The following is a 21,928-nucleotide window of genomic DNA, read 5'->3' on the forward strand; positions in this document are numbered from 1 at the left end:
TGATCAAAGACTTTGCTGCGAAGAAATCCAGAAGAACTAGGCTTTAATTTTGAAAAACAGGCATCTGACTTTGTAAATATCTAGGCTTGTGTGTCAGTGCTGTTCCTGTTTTTGTGGCAATAGGTTAATAGTTGACTGTTCACAAACCTAGTAAGTAATAAGTGGTCTTTATTCCGCAAGCCACACAGCACAGCAATAGGTTAGTTTGTGCTAGATCTCATTTTTCAAAATGATTGTTAGTTTCCTAGTTTGCCATAGTGCCATCTTTCTTGGCCTTTTTGTCTCTCATTTCCATTTTACTTTCTCAGAACACAGGGTTGAGAAAAAATGCCTAGATAAAAATGCTTTGGCATTGTTTGAGAAATAAGGCCTATGGTATGTGCAGCGATAGCTAAATGAAGGTTTAAGATTGGTTACATCATACTTCGTCTCCCTCATAACTTTACTAAGCCAACTAAGCCTAGGTCAATTTTTGAGTGCTTTAGATGCTGTCCTTCAAACTAAGAACCTGCATTACTTTCTGTCCTCCCTTTTAAGGCCTGTAAGCTTATAGCCCACGTATTGTACTAAACCAATGTCTTGGTCCACAGCTTCGATATTTAGACCAGTACGACCTTTGCTCTTGTTGCCCTTTTTTTGTTTGGTACAGCAGCATTTTACGGTGTTGGGAGGGGCCCATCAGGGCCTCCAGCCCAGGGGCCCTGACCCCACTAAATCTGGCCCTGCCTGTGACATTAAAGACGCACCTTCACGATCCACTCAACTGCATCAGGAATTGCTTTCTCAATATGCACATAATGTGAACTGCTCTTCTCCCAGAATGCCTTAATTGTGAATAATTCAGGGACTGTTCACGTGCCCACCAAACTACGTCTTTTTAAAGAATGAGTGATCAATGATACTGATCCCGCTGGAAAATGACCTGTGAGCTTTTTCAGCTCACAGGTCACTGGGAACACCAGGGACAGAAGGCCACCAGATACATCACTAAGAATCCATTACTCTTTCCAATGGAGTTTAACACAGTACCTCTGGGTGTCCTGCTGCAGGTTTCATCTGCTCCCCACCAGCTGAAGCAGTCTGACCACGGCAGAGGGGATTGGAAGGAGGCAAACAGGTAGAACAGGCTGTAGCCGATGATGCAGTTGTAGGTAATGTCAATAATTGTACTGAAGAGGACCATCGTAATCCCCACACCTTCAAATGCAACAAAGACGAGTTTCAAAACAGTTTAATTGGAAAGAGAAAGCTTTCATATAAATTCAGCTGATCAGAAAAACGCATTGCATTCAAAACCACAAAATACTCTGCAGATGCTGGGGTCAAAGCAACACTCACAGCACGCTGGAGGAACTCAGTAGGTCGGGCAGCATCTGTGGAAATGATCAGTCAACGTTTCAGGCCGGAACCCTTCATCAGGACTGAAGAGGGAAGGGGCAGAGGCCCTATAAATAAGGTGGGGGCAGAGTGGGAAGGAGAAGGTTGGTAGGTGCCAGATGAAAAACCAGTGAGGGGAAAGATAAAGGGGTGGGGGAGGGGAAGCAGGGAGGGGATAGGCAGGAAAGGTGACGAAGGAATAGGGGCCCATCACCTCCCTCATGGTTCTGCCTCCTTCTACTACCCACTGTGCTTTCCCCTATTCCTTCTTCACCTTTCCTGCCTATCCCTTCCCCCACCCCTTTATCTTTCCCCTTACTGGTTTTTCACCTGGAACCTACCAGCCTTCTCCTTCCCACCCTCCCCCCACCTTCCTCATAGGGCCTCTTCTCCTTCCCTCTTTAGTCCTGACTAAGGGTTCCAGCCCAAAACGTTGTCTGATCATTTCCACGGATGCTGACCACCGTGCTGAGTTCCTCCAGCGTGTTGTGAGTGTTGCATCATATTCAAATACACTCTTAGGCATAATTATGTTTTAGTTTATATTTTAATTAGATTCTAGAATTATTTGACAGATTAGGAAAGCAACATTTCTATTGGCAAGGCTGAGTTTAAGGTTTTGTGTATAGTATGAATCAGAATGTCACATATCTCAGCAAAATGATCTGTTTCTTCAGGTTTTACAGACATCCTGGATTAGTCAGGTATGCAACTGCTGCACCATCCTGTAGAGCATCTGCTGCAAGTGAAAACTGTAGAAATTAAATAAACTTGGTTTTTTTTGGAAACTATTGTTAATAATCAAATAGGGAGCCAAATATCAGATTTATTAACTACTTGGAAAGAGAAAATTAAATAATTTGACTTGCTGCAACTGTCTCTTCACAGTCTGTATATGTCTTTGTAAAATGTAAGACAGATCAGTTTGTAAACAAAACTTCTACAAGGCTGGTTAAAACTACATAATGTGATTGGGCAAATGTTAGAGAGGGGTGTTGAGGCTTTGGCTCATCGAGGCTTTGGTGAGGAGAGGTGTGGGCTGTAGGAGGATATTTTTCACCCAACTTATTTATTGTTTTCCTTCTTCATATTTGCACAGTTAGACCAGTAGGGATGCCGGGCAGGATAGTGGAATGCTCCTCTTGTAGGATGTCGGAAGGCAAGGAGACCTCCAGTGACCCTTATGACTATACCTGCAAGAAGTATAAACAGCTGCAGCTTCTAAAAGATTGTGGTAAGGAGCTGGAGCTGGAAAAGGACATGGAGGACCAGGAGATCAGTGCTGTGTGTATAAATACGTGAGGGCATTTAGAAGTGTCAGGCTTCCTAACGTGTATTAAGGTGGAAAAGATTTACCCCAGGTTATTGAAGGACGCAAGAGATGAGATTGCTGGGACCTTGATCAGTATCTTCATGTCCTCTCTAGGCACAGGTGATGTCCCAGAGGAGTGGCTTATGTTCCCTACTTAAATAGAGGTACAACAAGGGAAAATCCTGGGAACAATAGACCGGTGAGTTGTAGGGAAATTGCTGCAGAAAAATCTTATGGATAGGATATATGAGCATTTGGAAACTCATGGCCTAATTAGGGAGAGCCAGCATGGCTTTGTGCATGGCAGGTCGTGTCTTACCAATTCGATTGAGTTTTTTGACAAGGTGATGAGAGAGACTGATGAAGGTAGAGTAGTGGATTGTTGTCTACATGGATTTTAGTAAGGTGTCTGACAAAGACCCTCAGGCGAGGCTAACCCAGAAGATTAAGATGCATATGGTCTGGGGCAAATCAGCTGTTTGGATTCAGAACTGGCTTGGGTTTAGAAGACAGAGAATAGTGGTCAAAGGGACTTTTTGAGCTGGAGCTCTGTAATTGTTCCACAAGGTTCTTTGCTGGGATCTTTTCAGTTTGTGATGTGTAAAAATGACCTGGATGAAACTGTAGATGGGTACGTTAGTGAGTTTGCAGATGACACTAAGATTCGTGGAATTGTGGATAGTTTAGAAAGACTGGCAAAGAATACGTCACGATATAGATCAGTTGCAGATATGGACAGAGAAATGGCAGGTTCTGTTAAGACCCTTAACAGTGTTTCTGAGCAGAGAGATCTGGAGGTCCAATTTCATGGTTCCGTGTAAGTGGCGACACAGGTCAATACTGTAGGCCAAGAAGGCTTATAGGATGCTTGTTTTTATTAGTGGACGCATTGAGTTCAAAGGTCAGGAAGTTATGTTGCAATTTTAAAGAAATCTGTTTAGTCCACATCTGGAGTATTGCATACAGTTCTGGTTGCCCCACTATAAGAAGGATGCTGAGGCTTTGGGAAAGATGCAGAAAAGGTTTACAACATGCTGCCAGGTTTAGAGGGCATGTGTTATCATGAGAGGCTGGATAACGTTGGGTTGTTTTCTCTGGAGTGTTGGAGGCTGAGGGGAGATCTGATAGAGGTTTATAAGATTATGAGAGGCATAGACAGGCAGTATCTGTTTCCCAAGGAAGGAGTATCCAGAGGGCATGCATTGAACGTAAGAGGGGGTAGATTCAAAGGGGATGGGAGGGGTAAGTTTTTTACTCAGAGAGTGGTGGATGCCCGGAATGCGCTGCCTGGTATGGTGGTAGTGGCAAATACATCAGAGGCTTTTAAGAGACGTTTAGATAGGCACATGGATGTAAGGAAGATAGTGGGATATGGACATTGTGTAGGTAGGAGGGAGTAGTTTTGCTTTATTTTTTATTACTTTTTAGCTTGTTCATCACAACATTGTGGAGCAAAGGGTCTGTTCTTGTTCTATGTTCTAACTCCAGATCATTCGGGAGGATGAGGGGTTGATAGACAGGAAATACAGAGAGGTAGTTACACCCAAGGTGCAGGACAAAGGTAAGTGGGTGACCACCAGGATGGGAAAAGTTGATATGCAGTCAGTGCAGATTACACCTGTGGCTATTCCATGGACAACAGGTATACTGCTTTGGATACCGTTGGGGGTGGTGGAGGTAACCAGGAAAGCCACAGCAGTCAGGTCTCTGGCACTGAGTCTGCGTCTGCCTCTGTGGCTCAGTAGAGAAAGGGGGCAGAGAGGCAAGGTGTAGTGACAGGGGATGTAATGGTTAGAGGAATAGAAAGGAGGTTCTTTGGATAAGAATGAAATTCCTGGGTAATATGTCATCTCTCGGGTGCTGGGGTCAGTGACATTTCGAATCGAGTCCACAGCATTCTTAAGTGGGAGGGAGAGCAGCCAGAGGTTGTGGTCGGCATTGGTTCGAATGACACTGGTAGGAGGGTAACAAGGTCCTACAAAACAATTTCAGGGAGTTAGGTGCTAAGTTAAAGGATGGGACCTCCAGGGCTATGACCTCAGGATTGCTACTCCAACCACTTGCTAGTGAGGTCAGAAATAAGAAGATCAGACAGTTTAACTCATGGTGCAGGAAGGAGAACTTCAGATTTTTGAATCATTGGGCTCTCTGCCAGGGAAGGTGGAACTTGTACAGAAGGGGTGGGTTGCACCTGAACTGAAGGGGGACTAATATCCTAGTAGGAAGATTTGCTAGTGGTACACTGGGAGGGTTTAAGCTAGAGTTGCAGGGAATGGGAATCAGAGTAACAGAACAGATAGTGGAGAGATTGGGGAGAAAGATGTTGTTAAGCCTACGTACAAAGTCAGGATCAAAAGGTTGAGCATGCCAGGACTAATGTTCTGAGCTGCGTGCATTTCATTGCAAGGAGTATCGTAGGAAAGGCGGATGAGCTTAGGGCATGGATTAGCATATACGATTATAACATTGCAGGCATTACTGAGACTTGGTTGCAGGAGGGGCAGGACTGGCAGCTCAATATTCCAGGGATGCGATGTTTTAGACATGATAGAGTGGGAGGGATTGGGGGGCAGATGGGGAAAATGTCACAGCAATGCTCAGTTAGAACAGACTGGAGAGCTTGTCTTGTGAGGCTTTATGGGTAGAACCAAGAAATAAGAAAGGTATGACCATGTTAATGGATTAAATTAAAGACCACCCAACAGTGCAAGGGATTTAGAGAAGCAAATTAGTAAGGAGATCACAGACTGTTGCAAGAAACATAAGGCTGTGATAGCAGGTGATTTTAACTTTTGACATATTGACTGGGACTCCCATACTCTAAAAGGGCTGGATGTGAAAGAGTTGGTTGAATGTGCTCAGTAAAGTTTCCTTAATCAGTACATAGAAGCCCCAACTAGAGAGAGTGGATACCAGATCTCCTATTAGGGAATGAGACTGAAGTTTGTGTAGGGGAAGACTTTGCATCTGATGATCATAATGCCATTAGTTTTAAAGTAATTATGGAGAAGGATAGGTCTGGTTCTTGGGCTGAGATTCTAAATTGTAGAAAGGCCAATTTTGATGGTATCAGAGAGGATCTGGCAAGTGTGGATTAGGTCAGGCTGTTTTCCAGCAAGGGTGTACTTGGTAAGAGAAATTTTGAGAGTAGAGTCTGTTTGTTCCTGTCAGAACAAAAGACAAAGGTAACAGGTTTAGGAAACCTTAGTTTTTGAGAGATGTTGTGGACCTGGTTAAGAAAAAGGAGGTGCATAGCTGGGAGAAACAAATGTGGTACTTGATGAATATACAAGAAATGCAAGAGAACACTATCAAAGGAAATCAGGAGGACTTAAATAAAGTATGAGGTTGCTCTTACATACAAGGTGAAGGAGAATTCTAAGGGCTTCTAAGAGACAAAAGGATAATGGGACAAAATTGGTCCTCTGGAAGATCAGAATGGCAATCTATACATGGAGCTGAAGGAGATGGGGGAGATCTTAAAAGGGATTTTTTGCATCTGTATTACTCAGGAAATGGACACAGAGTCTTTCAAAGTGAGGCAAAGTAGCAGTAATGTCATGGACCCTATACAGATTATAGTGGAGGAGGTGTTTGCTGTATTGAGGTTAAATTAGAGTGGGTAAATCCCCAGGGCCTGACTAAATATTCCCTCAGATGCTTTGGAAGACAAATGCAGAAATTGCAGGGTTCCTAGTAAAGATATTTAAAACATCGTTAACCATGGGTGAGGTGTGGAAGATTGTAGGATAGCTAATGTTGTTCCACTGTTTAAGGAAGGCTCTAAATATAAGGCAGGAAATTATAGGCTGATTGATCTTAACATTAGTAGTGCAAAAGGTATTGTCAGATATTCTAAGGGACCAGATATATAAGTATTTGGATAGACAGTTTCTGATTAAGGATAGTCATCACGGTTTTGTGTGTGGTAGGTCGTGTCTCACCATTCTTATAGTTTTTGAGACATTTACCAGGAAAGTGGTTGAAGGCAAGACAGTGGATGTTGTCTACATGGACTTTGGCAAGGCCTCTGAACCAAGTCCGTATGGGAGGATGGTCAAGAAAGTTTGGTTGCCTAGCATTCAAGACGTAGTGGTAAATTGGATTATAATTAGCTCTGCAGGTGAAGCCAGAGAGTGGGAGTAGATGTTTATCTCTCTGACTGGAGGCCTGTGACTAGTGGAATCTCACAGGGATCAGTACTGTCCACTGTTGTCTGTCATTTATATCAACTAACTGGATGATGATGTGATAAACTGGATCAGTAAATTTGTGCATAAGACCAAGATTGGGGGTGTAGTGGACAGTGAAGAAGCCGATTAAAGCTTGCAGCAGGTTCTGGACCAGCTGGAAGAATAGGCTAAAAATTGCAGATGGAATTTAATGCAGACATGTTTGAGGTGTTGCATTTTGGGAGGACCAACCAGGGTAGGTTTTACAAGGTGAGCGGCGGGGCACTGAAGAATGCAGCAGAACAGAGGGACTGGGAATACAGATCCATAATTCCTGAAAGTGGCATCACAGGTAGATGGGGTCATAGAGAAAGTTCTTGGAACATTGTCTATGAAGGTTCTTAGTCATCCAGGTCATTGTATATCAAGCCGTAGCAAATCAAGGCAACAGGACTTGCTGTGTTGTCTAGAAGATGTCATGGCACTCATCAGAGAGGCTTCTTCAGTTCTAATCCATAGAAGGTAGTTTTCCGGATTATAAACTCTGTGAGTTGTTTAAAGGTACAGCAATCACTTGAGAGTCGCTAAGAGTTGTAGAGGTGATGAAAGGGTCATTAGTCTGATCTTTGCATGAATGGAGGTGTGAACTGTTGTGGAGACGCCGGGGTAGAGATGTTAGGACCGCATTGTAAGTAACGGGTAGGAATAACAAAGTTAAAACTACTGACCCTCGCATTGCCTCTACGAGTCTTAATGACCCTCATGTGGTTGCTATACCTTTAAACAACTCACAGGGTTTATAAGTCAGAAAACTTACTACTACTTGATATTTTTGGAATATTGGTTTTCATAAATCAATATATTAAGTACGGGAGTTGGGTTGTAATCTTGAAAATTTCTAAGACGTTAGTGAGGCCTAATTTGGACTATTATGTGCAGTTTTTGTCACCTACCTAGGGAAACTTGTAAACAAGATTGAAAGAGTGCAGAGAAAATGTACAAAGAGGTTATTGGGACTTGAGGACCTATGTTAGAGGGAAAGCTTGAATAGGTTAGCACTTATTTCCTAGAACAGGGAATATTGAGGGGAGGTTTGATAGAAGTATACTAAATTATGAGGGATATAGACAGGGTAAATGCAAGCAGGCTTTTTCACTGAGGTTGGGTGAGACTATGACTAAAGGTTATGGGTTAAGGGTGAAAGCTTAAATGTTTAAGTGGAACATGGGGGGAGCTTCCTCAGTCAGAGGGAGGTGAAAGTGTGAACGGGCTGCTAGTGCAAGTGATGGACACGGGATTTGATTTCAACATTTAGGAGATATTTGGATTTGTGTACTGATGGGAGGGTATGGAAGGGTATGGTTCAGGTTCAGGCTGATGGGACTAGGGAGACTAATGGTTCAGCATGGACTAGATGGGCCAAAGGGCCTGTTCTGCACTGTAGTGTTCTATGACTCTACAACTCTATTCTAGGTTGTTAGGAATTCATTACCAAATGACGAGAGACATAGAGCTGTATTACATGGAAACAGGTAACTTGACTAAACTTGTTTATGCTATCCAAGATTTATTTCTGAGCTAGTCTCATTTGCCTGTGCTTGCCCATCCCTCTAGACCATTTCTATCCATGTATCTATCCAAATGTCTTGTAGCTGTACAAACCTCTACTGCTTCTTCTGGCACCCCATTCCATATACCCTCCTCCATCTGTGTCAAAAAACTGCCTCTCATATTACTTTTTAATCTTTCTCTCTCTCCTTAAATCTAGCCCTCTAGTTTTAGACTCAACTATACTAAAAAAAAACCATTATGACCGACCACCTCATCTGCAACCCACAATTTTACATACCTATATAAAGCCACACCCCTCAGCCTACTTTGTATTAGGGATAAAGTCGCAGCACCCAACTCAAGCCTACCAAAACCTGCAACACCCTTGTGAATTTTTCCTGCACCCTTTCCAGCTTAATGACAATTGGGCTTTCTGTAGCTGGACATCCAGAATGCACGCAATGCTCCTGATGTGGTCTCACCAACAACGTGAATATTGTACCATGACATCCCAGCTTCTGTGCTCAGCACCCTGATCAGAATCAAATAATCAAATCAAGTTTCATTACCATTTAACCATACATAAATACAGCTGAACGAGACAGTGTTCCTCTGGGGCCAAGGTGTAAAACCTTCACATTAGCAAGCAAACATTCAAAATAGTGAGTAACATAATTCAAAATAGTAAACAGACATGTTCACTTGAAAAAAAACATAAATAACCCAAGACTCTGAGCGACAATGTCCAGCAATCGATGATACAGTCTCTCAGCAGCACACAGATGCACACAATCCAGCCTGTAATTCCACCACTCAAATGCGGGAGGGCAGCACCGAAGGGCGAGGCCAGGCACCAGCCAAGCTCAACCACGTAGTAGTGCTTCCGCGTCTCTTACCTGGTCTGCAGCAGCAGGCAAGCCCGAGGCTGAGGCCTGGTTCTCGCTACAACTGAGGCTTTCATGTTGTCTGCCCCTTCCATCGGACAAGGGGAACAGGCCCTCTGCAACTTACATTATCACGGTCCAACAGAGTCTTGTGATTGCAAGTGAAATGTCCAAGACAATCTCCCATGGTTATACTGAACCAACTTTGATGCTTCCGAGTAGTGGGCAGCAACACAGTCTGCAGCCAGGTTGGCTCCTCTGGACCCAAACCGGCTCCTCTGACACTTTGGTGGGCTCCTCCAATATCCTGACAGACTCTGCTGATATCCTAGCAGGCTCCTTCAACATCTCAGCCTGCTCTGCAGCCGACACCAATCCAGTAACTCCAATCAACGAGCAGCTCACTGATGGAGTAGTCCTGCAGTACCCGAAATTCTTGGAGTAGAATTGTTTTTGGATCATAAAAAACAAATTTTACAAAGAAAGAAACACCTTTGGTTGGCTCCCAAGAGGCCGCTGCATTCACACACACCGCCATCTTACTGGAAGGATAAAGTGTGAATTAAATTAAACATTTTGTCTGCAGTATTTAAATTTAAATTTTAAAATTGTATAACATTAATAAATCTGACTTTTGCATATCATCCACCCTTCCCCCACCCCGCTTTCACATAGTACCAACATCACCCACTATTTCTCATTTATTTTACTGCTGAACTTCTGTAAATGGAATAAACATCAACCTTGTAGCATTGGCACAACTTTCCACACTGCAACAGGTCCAAGGCTGGAAAATTGCCCTAAGGACGTTTCCAAGAAAAACATCGGCATCGCAACGAGTAGCAGCATGAGTATATAGGGAATAAGAAAAGCTCCTGGAAAGAAAGGTAAAAGAAAAATGAAATAAACTGTATGATGTGCTCAAGCAAGTTTGAAATTGATGTCATATCATAAAACAGTTGTTAAGCACTGAGACTATATCAAGGGAATGGGGAAAGTGAATTGACTCTGAATTTGAGTAAACGAGTTATGAAGGCCAGGCAGGTTGTTATTACACTGCATCATTTCCTGTATTCCACTTCCTTGAATAAGTGACTTTCAAATAGGTCTGGGCATATCATCATGGTCATGTTGTTTACCAGGGACCAGTTGTGAGGTTTTGAGTTCGGTACTTGAGGTGAAAATACAAGTATAATCCCAAGTGAAACTCCTCTTTATTTGGTTCCTGGAAGTGGAAGAAACCAAAAGCATTAAGATGTTATGATAGCATCAAATCTATGACTTCCTTGAGTTATGTTTTTCATACCAAATTACATTGGTTCTACACTTGGTCTTGAGCCCGTGCTCCAGAACCATCAAAACCATCTCAGTCCAAGGCCTTCTCAGGAGTAAGACGCATACACCAGTAGAGGTCTACAGTCTGATGAGACTGGCCCTAGAATTCTCAATATTAAATTAGCAGTGCATCAGCTAATTCTCTCCAACTGCTTCTCTCAGTTGTTAAATCCATGAGTGTTTTATTTAACACAAAAATGTACACAATGATAAAGATCGAGATATTATGTTACTGTCCATATCAATACTACTGGTCTATTCTAGGCTCTCCCTTGTTTGTAATCTACATATCACCTTAGACATAAGTCATGCAAAAACTCAAGCATTAGGACATGGAGGAACAGAAGGATCTTGGGGCCTGCGTCCATAGGTCCCTCAAAGTTGCTACACAAGTTGATAGGTGGTTAAAAAGGTGTATGGTGTGTTGGCAAGCACCTTCTTTAGTTGAGTGATTGAGTTCAAGAGCCACAAGGTAATGTTACAGCTCTATAAAATTCTGGTTAGACCACACTTGGAGTATTGTGTTCAGTTCTGGTCACCTCATGATAGGAAATATGTGCAAGTATTAGAGAGGGTGCAAAGAAGATTTACCAGGATGCTGCCTGGATTAGAGAACATTTCTTATGAGGAAAGGTGAGTGAACTAGGGCTTTTCTCTTTGAGCAAAGGAAGATGAGAGTTGACTTAACAAAGGTGCATAAGATTGTAAGAGACATAGACTTTGGTGAGCCACCACCTTTTTCCAAGGTGACAATGCTATCTTTTTAGTAATACTTCGAATGGACTTCTTATAACAGCAGGTATCAGAAAGAGGTCTGCTTTTGCCAGAGTTTACTGCATCCTTTTGCAAGGGTCAATAACGGGAACCATTGCTTTGTAGATTCTACATCTGTGGAACTTGGATGCGCTTGAATGCTGGAAATTTAGTCCAAAAGAAGAGTTTTATGTGTCACCAAGAGCATGCTTTCTAAGAGGTGATGCCTGCCTGTTGCTAGAATTAAGGGGACCTGAGCATCTCCCATGTGCTGGGAAGGCATTTGAACTGGGGGAAAAAAGATCTGAATGCTGTAGTTCATGTACAAGCCAAGAAAGAGATTTAAATTAACAACAAGAACCATCAAGGTAGTATTCTTATGATGATTGCATGTTGACATGGTGGTCAAACTGATCAGAGTGTTGAATGGGTTAAAATGTGCTTGGGAGAAAGGGCCTTGGATTCATGGCGTATGCACACAGGACTGAGGCAGCTCAATCTGGGAAACGCTTCATTCCTATCATACAGGACAAGTGTTCTGATGAATTCAATATTTGTTCTATGGGTAAGATTTTATACTAAAGAATTTGAGCAAGAATTTAATTGAAGGAAATTTAAAGAGAAGTTACAGGATAACAAAGTAATGAAATCGTTAATGATCAATAAAGAGTAGTAAGGAGTTTAAAAATACACACGGTACTAGTAGCAATAAACCAGGACAAAATACAGTGCAGGGCAAAATGTGAGGTCCTTTCTGTGAATGAACTTGTTACTGGATAGATGAACTGGTGGTAGAAAGGGACAAAAGTTGATGTAAAGCTGTTAGAACAATATGGCCACAAGCTGATGAAAGAAGAGAGCTAGATACTGCAGGGGCCTCAACACCTTAGAAAATTAGGTTGGATGGGAGAGGATGGAGAATGGTGGTGACGACAGGAGAAGAACTGATGTAATTCTGGTAATAAATTTCTGTTGTCAGAAACTCACTTGACTCAGAACTTCAGGGATTAGAATTAGTTTGTGTGGAGATGTGATCCACATTCTCTGACATCAAAAATTAACTTGTTTTCTCTCTTTCCCATTCCCAATTGCAAGGTTTCAGGTCTGAAAAGTTGTGTTTTTTCTTTCTCAGATGCTGTCCAAACTGTTGAGTGCTTTCAACATTCTTTGGTCTTGCTCAGGTTTGTTCCATGTTGAAGTCAGCAAAATGCTAGAATTCTTCATTAGGGCAGAGATAAAAAAAATTTAGAAAATCAATGCATGATTAGGCAAGGGGAAATTTGTTTTAATGAAAGGGAAATTACAGGGTCATGGAATCATAAAGCCCTTCAGCCCAGCTAATTCAGTCAACTAGTCCTATTTGCTAGATTTTTCCCATATCTTTCTTAAGACTTCCTATCCATGTACCTGTCCAACTAGCTTTCAAATATTGTTAACACCACTGCCTCAATCCCTTCCTCTGGCAACACATTCTATGTACTGACCAATGTGGTAGACAGAGTGATGAAGCCCAGCATTCTGAAAAGTCTTCTTTATTACCCTGTCTACCTGTGACACAACTTTCAAGGAATCATGTACTCCTAGGTCCCACTATTCTACAACACTTCCTAGTGCCATACCATTCACCGTGAAAGTCTACTATCACTTCTCTTCCCTAAGTGCAACACCCTTGCACTTATCTGAATTAAACCCCATTTTCTATTCCTTGGACCATTTGGCTAAATGATTAAAAACCCCCCTGTAAATCCTGATAACCATCTTCACTCTCAATGACACCACCTATTTTAATGTAATCTCCAAACTTATTTATCATGTTTTGTATATTCTGTGATATATGTTCACTTTCCAGGGCCCAAGATAACTTCAGCTCTCTAGCACAGTAGCATGACCTTTACAAAGGGTCAGAGACATTTGTGACAAAGTTAAACTTGTAACCAATAGCCCTTACTCAGCTTCCTGTCATGAATAAGTGAACAGTGAGGTCTTGTAGGCCCATGTTTAATCAACGTGAGACAATGGGGTTATGTTAATTGGCCTGCAAGAAATCAGACAACACTTGCTCAGTTATTTGCACCATTGTGACTGAGTTCAAGGAAGCATTCAGATTAGATGGATTTTGTCACAGCACAACAAATAGAGACACAGGTATAAATGATCGATCAATAGTTGGAATATTTGTGTGCTCAGAGAGTCAATGCTCACAGCATTAATTTTGGGTGTCTGAGATCTCAGTCCCCAGATATTTTTAGACCACCGGTATGAATTACTTTGTTCCAACAAAGGGATCTGAAAAAGATCACATGCAGTTGAGGTCAACTAGTAGCAAAATGGTATAAACATTAGAAAGTATTGAGGATTGTTTGGAATGACAGAAAGATGGAGTGACAGAAAGAAGAACTAGAATTCATTCCTCAACCTTCAGTTTCTGCAACTTGTTCATCTACAACAAATTGGTATGATTTTTTAATTTGTAAGAACTGCACTTGTGTTTGGCAATCCTTTGTAGTTGATAAATCTTTTGTAATTCACACTTTTTTTATAAATCAGGAATATGCTGTGAGCTTTAAATGTGTGTTAAGAACTGCTAGTCTGAATTTAAATGTGTGTCCTTAAAAATAAAATAAACTATGTTTAAATTACTTTGTAAGCTGGTAGTAGGTATCTCCTCCTTGGTAGGAAGAGGGAACCCACCATTCAAATAGTGGGTATTGGTAATGACACCTCAGAGCAGAATTAGACAGGGAAGTAAACTAGTCTCCAAAGAGTAGGTTGATACAGTATAATCTCCTTGTAGTGAGGGTGTCCAAAGATACTGTACTTAAATCAGGCATGTCTTAAAATCTCCTTTTGAGTTCAGGCCTTTGTGGATGGTGAAGCCAATATCATCACAATTATCATCCAAGTCATTGGCATAGATGACAAAAAAGCAATGAGCCTAACATTGAACCATGGGGAACACTAGTGCTCATGGGCCTCCAGTCAGAGAAACAGTCACCCTCTGCTTTCACCTGTCAAGCTCATTCTACATCTAATTAGCTGCATCGCTCTTTATGGACCTATGTAGTCTAACTTTCTATAGCAACTTACCATGCAGACCTTATCAAGGTGCATATAGACTACATCTAATGTCCTACCTTCATAGAAACATAGAAACATAGAAAATAGGTGCAGGAGTAGGCCATTCGTCCCTTCGAGCCTGCACCGCTATTCAGTATGATCATGGCTGATCATCCAACTCAGAACCCTGTACCAGCCTTCCCTCCATACCCCCAATCCCTTTAGCCACAAGGGCCATATCTAACTCCATCTTAAATATAGCCAATGAACTGGCCGCAACTGTCTCCTGTGGCAGAAAATTCCACAGATTCATCACTCTCTGTGTGAAGAAATTTTTCCTCATCTCGCTCCTAAAAGGCTTCCCCTTTATCCTCAAACTGTGACCCCTCGTTCTGGACTTCTCCAACATCGGTAACAATCTTCCTGCATCTAGCCTGTCCAATCCCTTTAGGATTTTATATGTTTCAATCAGATCCCCCCTCAACCTTCTAAATTCCAACGAGTATAAGCCTAGTTCATCCAGTCTTCCATCATATGAAAGCCCTGCCATCCCAGGAATCAATCTGGTGAACCTTCTTTGTACTCCCTCTATGGCAAGGATGTCTTTCCTCAGATTAGGGGACCAAAACTGCACACAATACTCCAGGTGTGGTCTCACCGAGGACTTGTACAACTGCAGTAGTACCTCCCTGCTCCTGTACTCGAATCCTCTTGCAATAAATGCCAGCATACCATTCGCCTTTTTCACCGCCTGCTGTACCTGCATGCCCACTTTCAATTACTGGCGTATAATGACACCCAGGTCTCGTTGCACCTCCCCTTTTCCTAATCGGCCACCATTCAGATAATAATCTGTTTTCCTGTTTTTGCCACCACAGTGGATAACTTCACATTTATTCACATTAAATTGCATCTGCCATGAATTTGCCCACTCACCTAACCTATTCAAGTCACCCTGCATCCTCTTAGCATCCTCCTCACAGCTAACACTGCCACCCAGCTTCGTGTCATCCGCAAACTTGGAGATGCTGCACTTAATTCCCTCATCCAAGCCATTAATATATATTGTAAACAACTGGGGTCCCAGCACTGAGCCTTGCGGTACCCCACTAGTCACTGCCTACCATTCTGAAAAGGTCCCATTTATTCCCACTCTTTGCTTCCTGTTTTCCAACCAATTCTCTATCCACATCAATACCTTACCCCCAATACCGCGTGCTTTAAGTTTGCACACTAATCTTCTGTGTGGGACCTTGTCAAAAGCCTTTTGAAAATCCAAATATATCACATCCACTGGTTCTCCCCTATCCACTCTACTAGTTACATCCTCAAAAAATTCTATGAGATTCGTCAGACATGATTTTCCTTTCACAAATCCATGCTGAATTTGTCTGATGATTTCACCGCTTTCCAAATGTGCTGTTATCACATCTTTGATAACTGACTCCAGCAGTTTCCCCACCACCGACATTAGGCTAACCGGTCTATAATTCCCTGGTTTCTCTCTTCCTCTTTTTTTAAAAAGTGGGGTTACATTAGCCACCCTCCAATCCTCAGGAACTAGTCCAGAATCTAACGAGTTTTGAAAAATTATCATTAATGCATCCACTATTTCTTGGGCTACTTCCTTAAGCACTCTGGGATGCAGACCATCTGGCTCTGGGGATTTATCTGCCTTTAATCCCTTCAATTTACCTAACACCACTTCCCTACTAACATGTATTTCGCTCAGTTCCTCCATCTCACTGGACCCTCTGTCCCCTACTATTTCCAGAAGATTATTTATGTCCTCCTTAGTGAAGACAGAACCAAAGTAGTTATTCAATTGGTCTGCCATGTCCTTGCTCCCTGTAATCAATTCACTACAGCTTTGTACAAAAAACTGAAACAAATTATTTTCTGTTTTATAAATTTACTTGGAAGGCACAGGAGACTGCAGCTGCTGGAATCTAGATCAAAGTGAAATGCTGTCAGAACTCTTTGGGTCAGGTGGCGTAGTTGATCTTTCTGACTGAGGGACTACATTTGGTTTATTAGGGTTGCATTTAGTTGATAGTAAGGGAGGAGCCAATGGACAAAATGCATTTTAAATTCCAGAATAATTGTAGTCAATTGATATTTTCTTAAGGGGAATGAAACACAAAAGTAATAAAACTATGCTACAATGTACAGGGGTTTGATGGCATCACTCCTGGAGGAATACAGGGAGATTTGGTCTCCAGATTTAAGAAGGAATATATTTGACTGATTGCCAGTGCAGGGAGAGATTAGTATTTTTTATTCCTGTTAAGACTATTGTCCTTGAGGAAAGACAGAAGAGATTGAGCACACTCTCTGGAAATTAGGAAAATGAGAGGTAACCTTCAAAACCATTAAGATTCTGACCGTTTGGAGTAAAGTTATCTCTCCTTTCTGATGAGTAAGGAACTGGAGGATATTGTCTCAAGATATCAGGATAAGAGTGTGATGAGGAAGAATTTCTTCTTTTAGATGGTTGTGAAAGTTTGGACTTCTCAGCATCAAAGAGCTGTTGGCATTGCATCCCTGAACTAAGGCAGATTTCTTTCAATTACAAGAGAGTCAAAGATCATGAGAATTGGCAGAAAAGGGGAATCAGTGCAATTTCTAAATCATCTAAGTCCAAACAGGATTAAGGGCCCTTTGGCAACACACACAAAACGCTGGAGAAACTCAGCAGTTCAGGCAGCATCTATGGAAAGGACTAAACAGCCAGCATTTCAGGCTGAGATCCTTCACCAGGACCTCTGCCCTTGTATTCTTAGATCCTTCACAGCAATTCCTGAGATTTGTCTGTCTCCCACCACCAGCTCCAGCAAAGATTCACCAGGAACCGCCTCAATTAGAAAGGCTTAGATATGGGGAGTATTGGACTTGCTTTCCCTGCAGCAAAGTAGGCTAATGGACGACCTAATAGTAGTGTATAAAATAAGCAGATGCATTATTAGAGTAGGTCAAAATCCTTCTCACATCATAGGGATATCGAAAACAAGAAGGCGTAGTTTTAAGGAGAAAGGTGGAGTTTTAAACAGAACATGAGGGATGAGGTTTTCTTTGTATAGATTGTAGTTGATATCTGGAACTGAAGAGTTGGAGGAATCAGATTATTAGCTTGAGAGGTTTTTAGACAGAAAAAGATATCATAGAATTATACAGTCCTAATGCAAGCAATTGCTATTAAAGTAGGTAGATAAGTGTGTTGGCATATACATGGTGGGCCAAAGGACCCATTTTTATGCTGTGTAAGTCTATGACTGCAACACTGATAAGCCTTTGTCTCCATCCCCCTTCCTGGCAACTAAGCAGGATTGCTTACAAATCTATTATCCCATAGAAGCTTGAAGTATGATTTGTTCCACAGATCTGGGTCATTACCAGACCTTCATTTCATTATCCATTTATAATCTGGCTTTGTCACATCTGCTGCTGATGTGACATCCAATCCCTTGTTAATTTCTGACTTGACAACTTGAAAGCCCTCCTGATAGGCCTTATTTTATTGTTTGTAAACTTTTGGCAATCTAATTCTTCTTTTGCACCCTAACTTTCTCCCATTTGCCCTGTTCATACCAGCATATATTGGATTACATTGATTTTTGAAGATGCTATTAATTCCACTAAAGGCTCATTTTCTCCACTTGACTACAATCTCTCCCAGCTCTCTAGAGTCATAGAGAAATACAGCAAGTTTTTTAGTCCATCACCACCAACATTGTGCCTATCTCATGCCATATCTTTCTACTCTTCGCTCATTAAAATGCTTGTTCAGTTACCTCATAAATGTTATGACTGTTCCTGCCTTCATGGTTATCTCCAGCAACTCATTCCAGATACAGACTACTTTTTGTGTGGATGTTTTACCTCATAGATCCTCTTTAATTCTCCTGTCTTTCACTTTAAACCATTCTCTCTAGCCTTAGAATCCTCACCATGGAAAAGAGACACCAGCTATATATGCTGATCTCAAAATTCCCATGGTAGATTAGGAACAAAGTGATCCTAAAGCCTTATGTTGATGCAGTTCCCATGTTCCCTCACAACATATTTAGAACCATAAGTGAAAGAAGAAAACATATTAAAATACAAACTTCCTTTGAAACCTCTCCAAGGCCAGCACATCCGTTATTAGATATGGGGCCCAAAACTGCTCACAATACTCCAAATGTAGTGCGATCAATGCCTTATAAATCTTTAGTATTACATCTATGCTTTGATATTCCTTGCTACCAACTCAACCTGCAAGTTAGCCATTAGGGAATCCTACACTGAGGTTCCCATAACTGTTTGCACCTCCACTTTCTGAATTCACTTCTCATTTATAAAATAGTCTATGGCTTTATTCCTATTACCAAAGTGCAAGACCATACACTTCCCTACACTGTATTCCATCAGCCTCTTCTTTGCCCATTCTTCTAATCTGCCAAGTCCTTTGAGAGACTCCTTGCTTCATCAGCAGCACCCACCCCTCATCTTTATTCATATTACCCACAAACTTGGCCATAAAGCCACCAATTCAATCATCGAGATCATTAACATATAATGTGAAGAATAGCAGACCCAAAGCCACTTCCTGTGGAACACTACTCTACACTGGCAGCCAACTCGATAAAAGCCCTTTATTTGCATTCTGAAAATCAGCCAATCTTATGTCCATGCTAATACCTTTCCTGTAATACCATGGGCCCTTAACTTGTTTAGCACTCCTGTGAGGCACTTTGTCAAAAGCCTTCTGAAAATCCAAGTAAACAACATCCACTGTCTCTCCTTAGTCTTTCATTCCTGTTATTTCCTCGAATAATTCCAACAGATTTGTCAGGCAAGACTCTGTTTAAGGAAACCATGCTTATTGGCCTCCAAATACTCTGAAAATTCATCCTTAATAACGGACTTGCCAACCACTGAAGTCAGGTGAGCTAGCCTATAATTTCCTGTCCTTTGCCTCCCTCTCTTCTTAAAGAGTGGAGTAACATTTGTGATTTTCCAGTCCTCTGGAACCATTCTATAATCTATGCATCTTGAAATATCACTACTACTACCTCAGCAATCTCTTCAGCTACCTCGTTCAGAACCCTGGGGGGTCATCCACCTGATGCAGGTGACTTATCTACCATCAGACCTTTCGGCTTCCCAACCACCTGCTCCTTAGTAACAGCAATTACACTGACTTCTGACCTCTGACACTATCTATCTATTCTTTTCTTCCTCGGATCGTTGCTTATTTTTTCTCCAGTGTATTACGCATTTTATACAGCACCTCCTCCATTCCTGTAAGCCAGGTAAGGGAATCTCCAAACATTGCCCAGTCCCACAGCACAGCCGACCAATGAAAGCAGGTAATCTGTCTTTGAAGACCAGTTGCCTCGCTCCACGTTCTCATCACTTTCACCCATGTTTTCAGCAGCGGGTAGAGCCTGGAGAAAGAGAGGGAACAGCTGACCTCCAGGTTATACACAACTTGAACAAAACTCAGGCAAAATATAGTCCCAGCGTACGAAGGAACATGATGCTTTTCTTTAATTAGTAAGTGGTAGCTTGGTCCCTGAATCGCAGAGTGTAACAATCCAAAGTACCAAATCAACAGCTTCAATTTATATAGGTAGCTCTGCTGTAATGTGTGCTTCTTTAAAACAAATTGAATAGAACATATAACATGGAAGATTACAGCACAATGATAGACCTTTACCCCATGGTGTTGTACTGAACTAATTAAATTAATGATACATAATTAAACTAATGCCTTCTACTTACACGGGATCTATATCCATCTCTTTGTTGGATATTTAAGTATCTTAAATTCCTCTATTGTACCTGCTTCCACACCTTCCTTGGCAGTGTGCTCCAGGTGGCCACAACTGTTTAAAAAACACCATGTTCTGCACATCTCCTGTCAGGACACTGGAGCAAGGACCCAGTCGCAGGCCAAGTACTGAGCACACTGTGATATTAATTGAGTAACAAATCCAGAGGGGCCACAAAGTTGGCGTCAAAGTTCAGGCAGAGATCAAAAAATCCAGAGAAATCCAAAAATCAGAATCAGACAGAGTCAAAAACCAGAACAATCAAGATAAACAGGCAGGGTCGATAATCAGAAGGACAGAGTTTAGATATGAATGCTGGAAAGGCTCAGGAAAACTCACTGATGCAATCTGGTAATAAGCAGGTGAAAACACAGGACTGCAATTCACTGAGCAATAAACAGAGAGGCAGATGATAGGTGGATCGTTGGGTCTTGCCATTGATAGTGTACTGTCCGTTTACGTTTGATCTCCCAAAGTGCAAAAACTGATACTTGACCAGATTAATTTCCATCTGCCATGTCTCCGTCCACGTTTGCAACTGATCTATATCCCACTGTATTCTGGGATACATTGTGAAATTTCTACAAATTCCACAGTGCCAGCAATTTTTGAGACATCTGCAGAGTTACTAACCCGCTGATCCAAGCTTTCATCCAATTTATTTATAGATATCACAAACAGCAGAGGTCTAAGTGTAGACCTCAATGGAACAATACTAGTCATGGATGTCCAAGCAGAAAAAGACGCATTGACCAATGCATAGTCTTACCACTACAGGCAAGCCAATTACTAATCCAAATGGGCAAGTCACCATGGATCCCGTGTATCTTACTTTACTGTATGAGCCTAGCACAAGGGACCTTGTGGACCAGCTTACTAAAATCTGTGTAGGCAATATCCACTGCCCAAGACTAAGGATACATGCTCAATGTTTTGGAACAGCTTCTCTTCTTTGCATTAGATTTCTGAATGACCCATGAACCCCTGAACACTACCTCAATACATTGCTCTCTTTGTGCACTATATATTTATTTTTCTATATTTCTCATTGTAATTTATAGTACTATTTTGTATTGCACAGTACTACTGCTGCAAAACAACAAATTCCATTAATATTTCAGTGATAATAAACCTGATTCTGATTCTCATTCCCCTTCTTGAAAAACTCAGTTAAGTTGATGAGATACATCTTGCCTCACATAAAACATGCTGATGTCTCTAACTGGGCCATGCTGTCACAAGGGGTTACTTTTTAAAAAAAGGGATGTTTCTTTTTCAGTTAGTACGTGGATTGTGTTTTCTCAGGGTAACCTTGTGAGAATACAGTGTCCCAGACAATATCTGATTGTTTGTCTTTGGACTTGCTCTGGCTTTTCACTTTGTGTTGCAAGTGTCACATTGGGAATTATGGGAATTGCCAAACTCTCTTTGTATTCATCACTTTTATTCAATTTATGGAAATTTAATTAGCATGTCATTTTCAATGTCTGGCATTGTAGTTGTTGTCTTTGAGTGTTATTGCTTTGTCTGGACACCAGGGCTGTCTGATTGGTCCTGAGCTCTGTTGGGCTCCAGGTGTATCTCAGAGGGACTTGCCAATCCCTCTTTGCTCAATTATTATGGATTCTTGTTTGGTGAAACTCTGACCGAGTTCTCCTGTGGTATTGTGAG

The 21,928-nt window shown here is 41.7% G+C and overlaps 1 protein-coding gene across 1 annotated transcript in view; it reads right to left on the reverse strand.

Moving 5' to 3' along the window:
• The window catches only part of LOC140203692 (sodium- and chloride-dependent neutral and basic amino acid transporter B(0+)-like), an 85,596-nt gene that overhangs the window by 55,309 nt on the left and 8,359 nt on the right, over positions 1–21,928 (reverse strand). Inside the window, exons 2-4 of the mRNA XM_072269738.1 lie at positions 19,714–19,870; positions 10,040–10,171; positions 1,030–1,197 (exon numbers count right to left, since the gene is read on the reverse strand). Of these exons, the coding sequence (XP_072125839.1) occupies positions 1,030–1,197; positions 10,040–10,171; positions 19,714–19,870 (457 nt within the window). The remainder of the gene's footprint in view (positions 1–1,029; positions 1,198–10,039; positions 10,172–19,713; positions 19,871–21,928) is intronic.

This window comes from Mobula birostris, chromosome 10, assembly GCF_030028105.1.
Source record: "Mobula birostris isolate sMobBir1 chromosome 10, sMobBir1.hap1, whole genome shotgun sequence".
Classification (NCBI taxonomy): Eukaryota; Metazoa; Chordata; class Chondrichthyes; order Myliobatiformes; family Myliobatidae; genus Mobula; species Mobula birostris.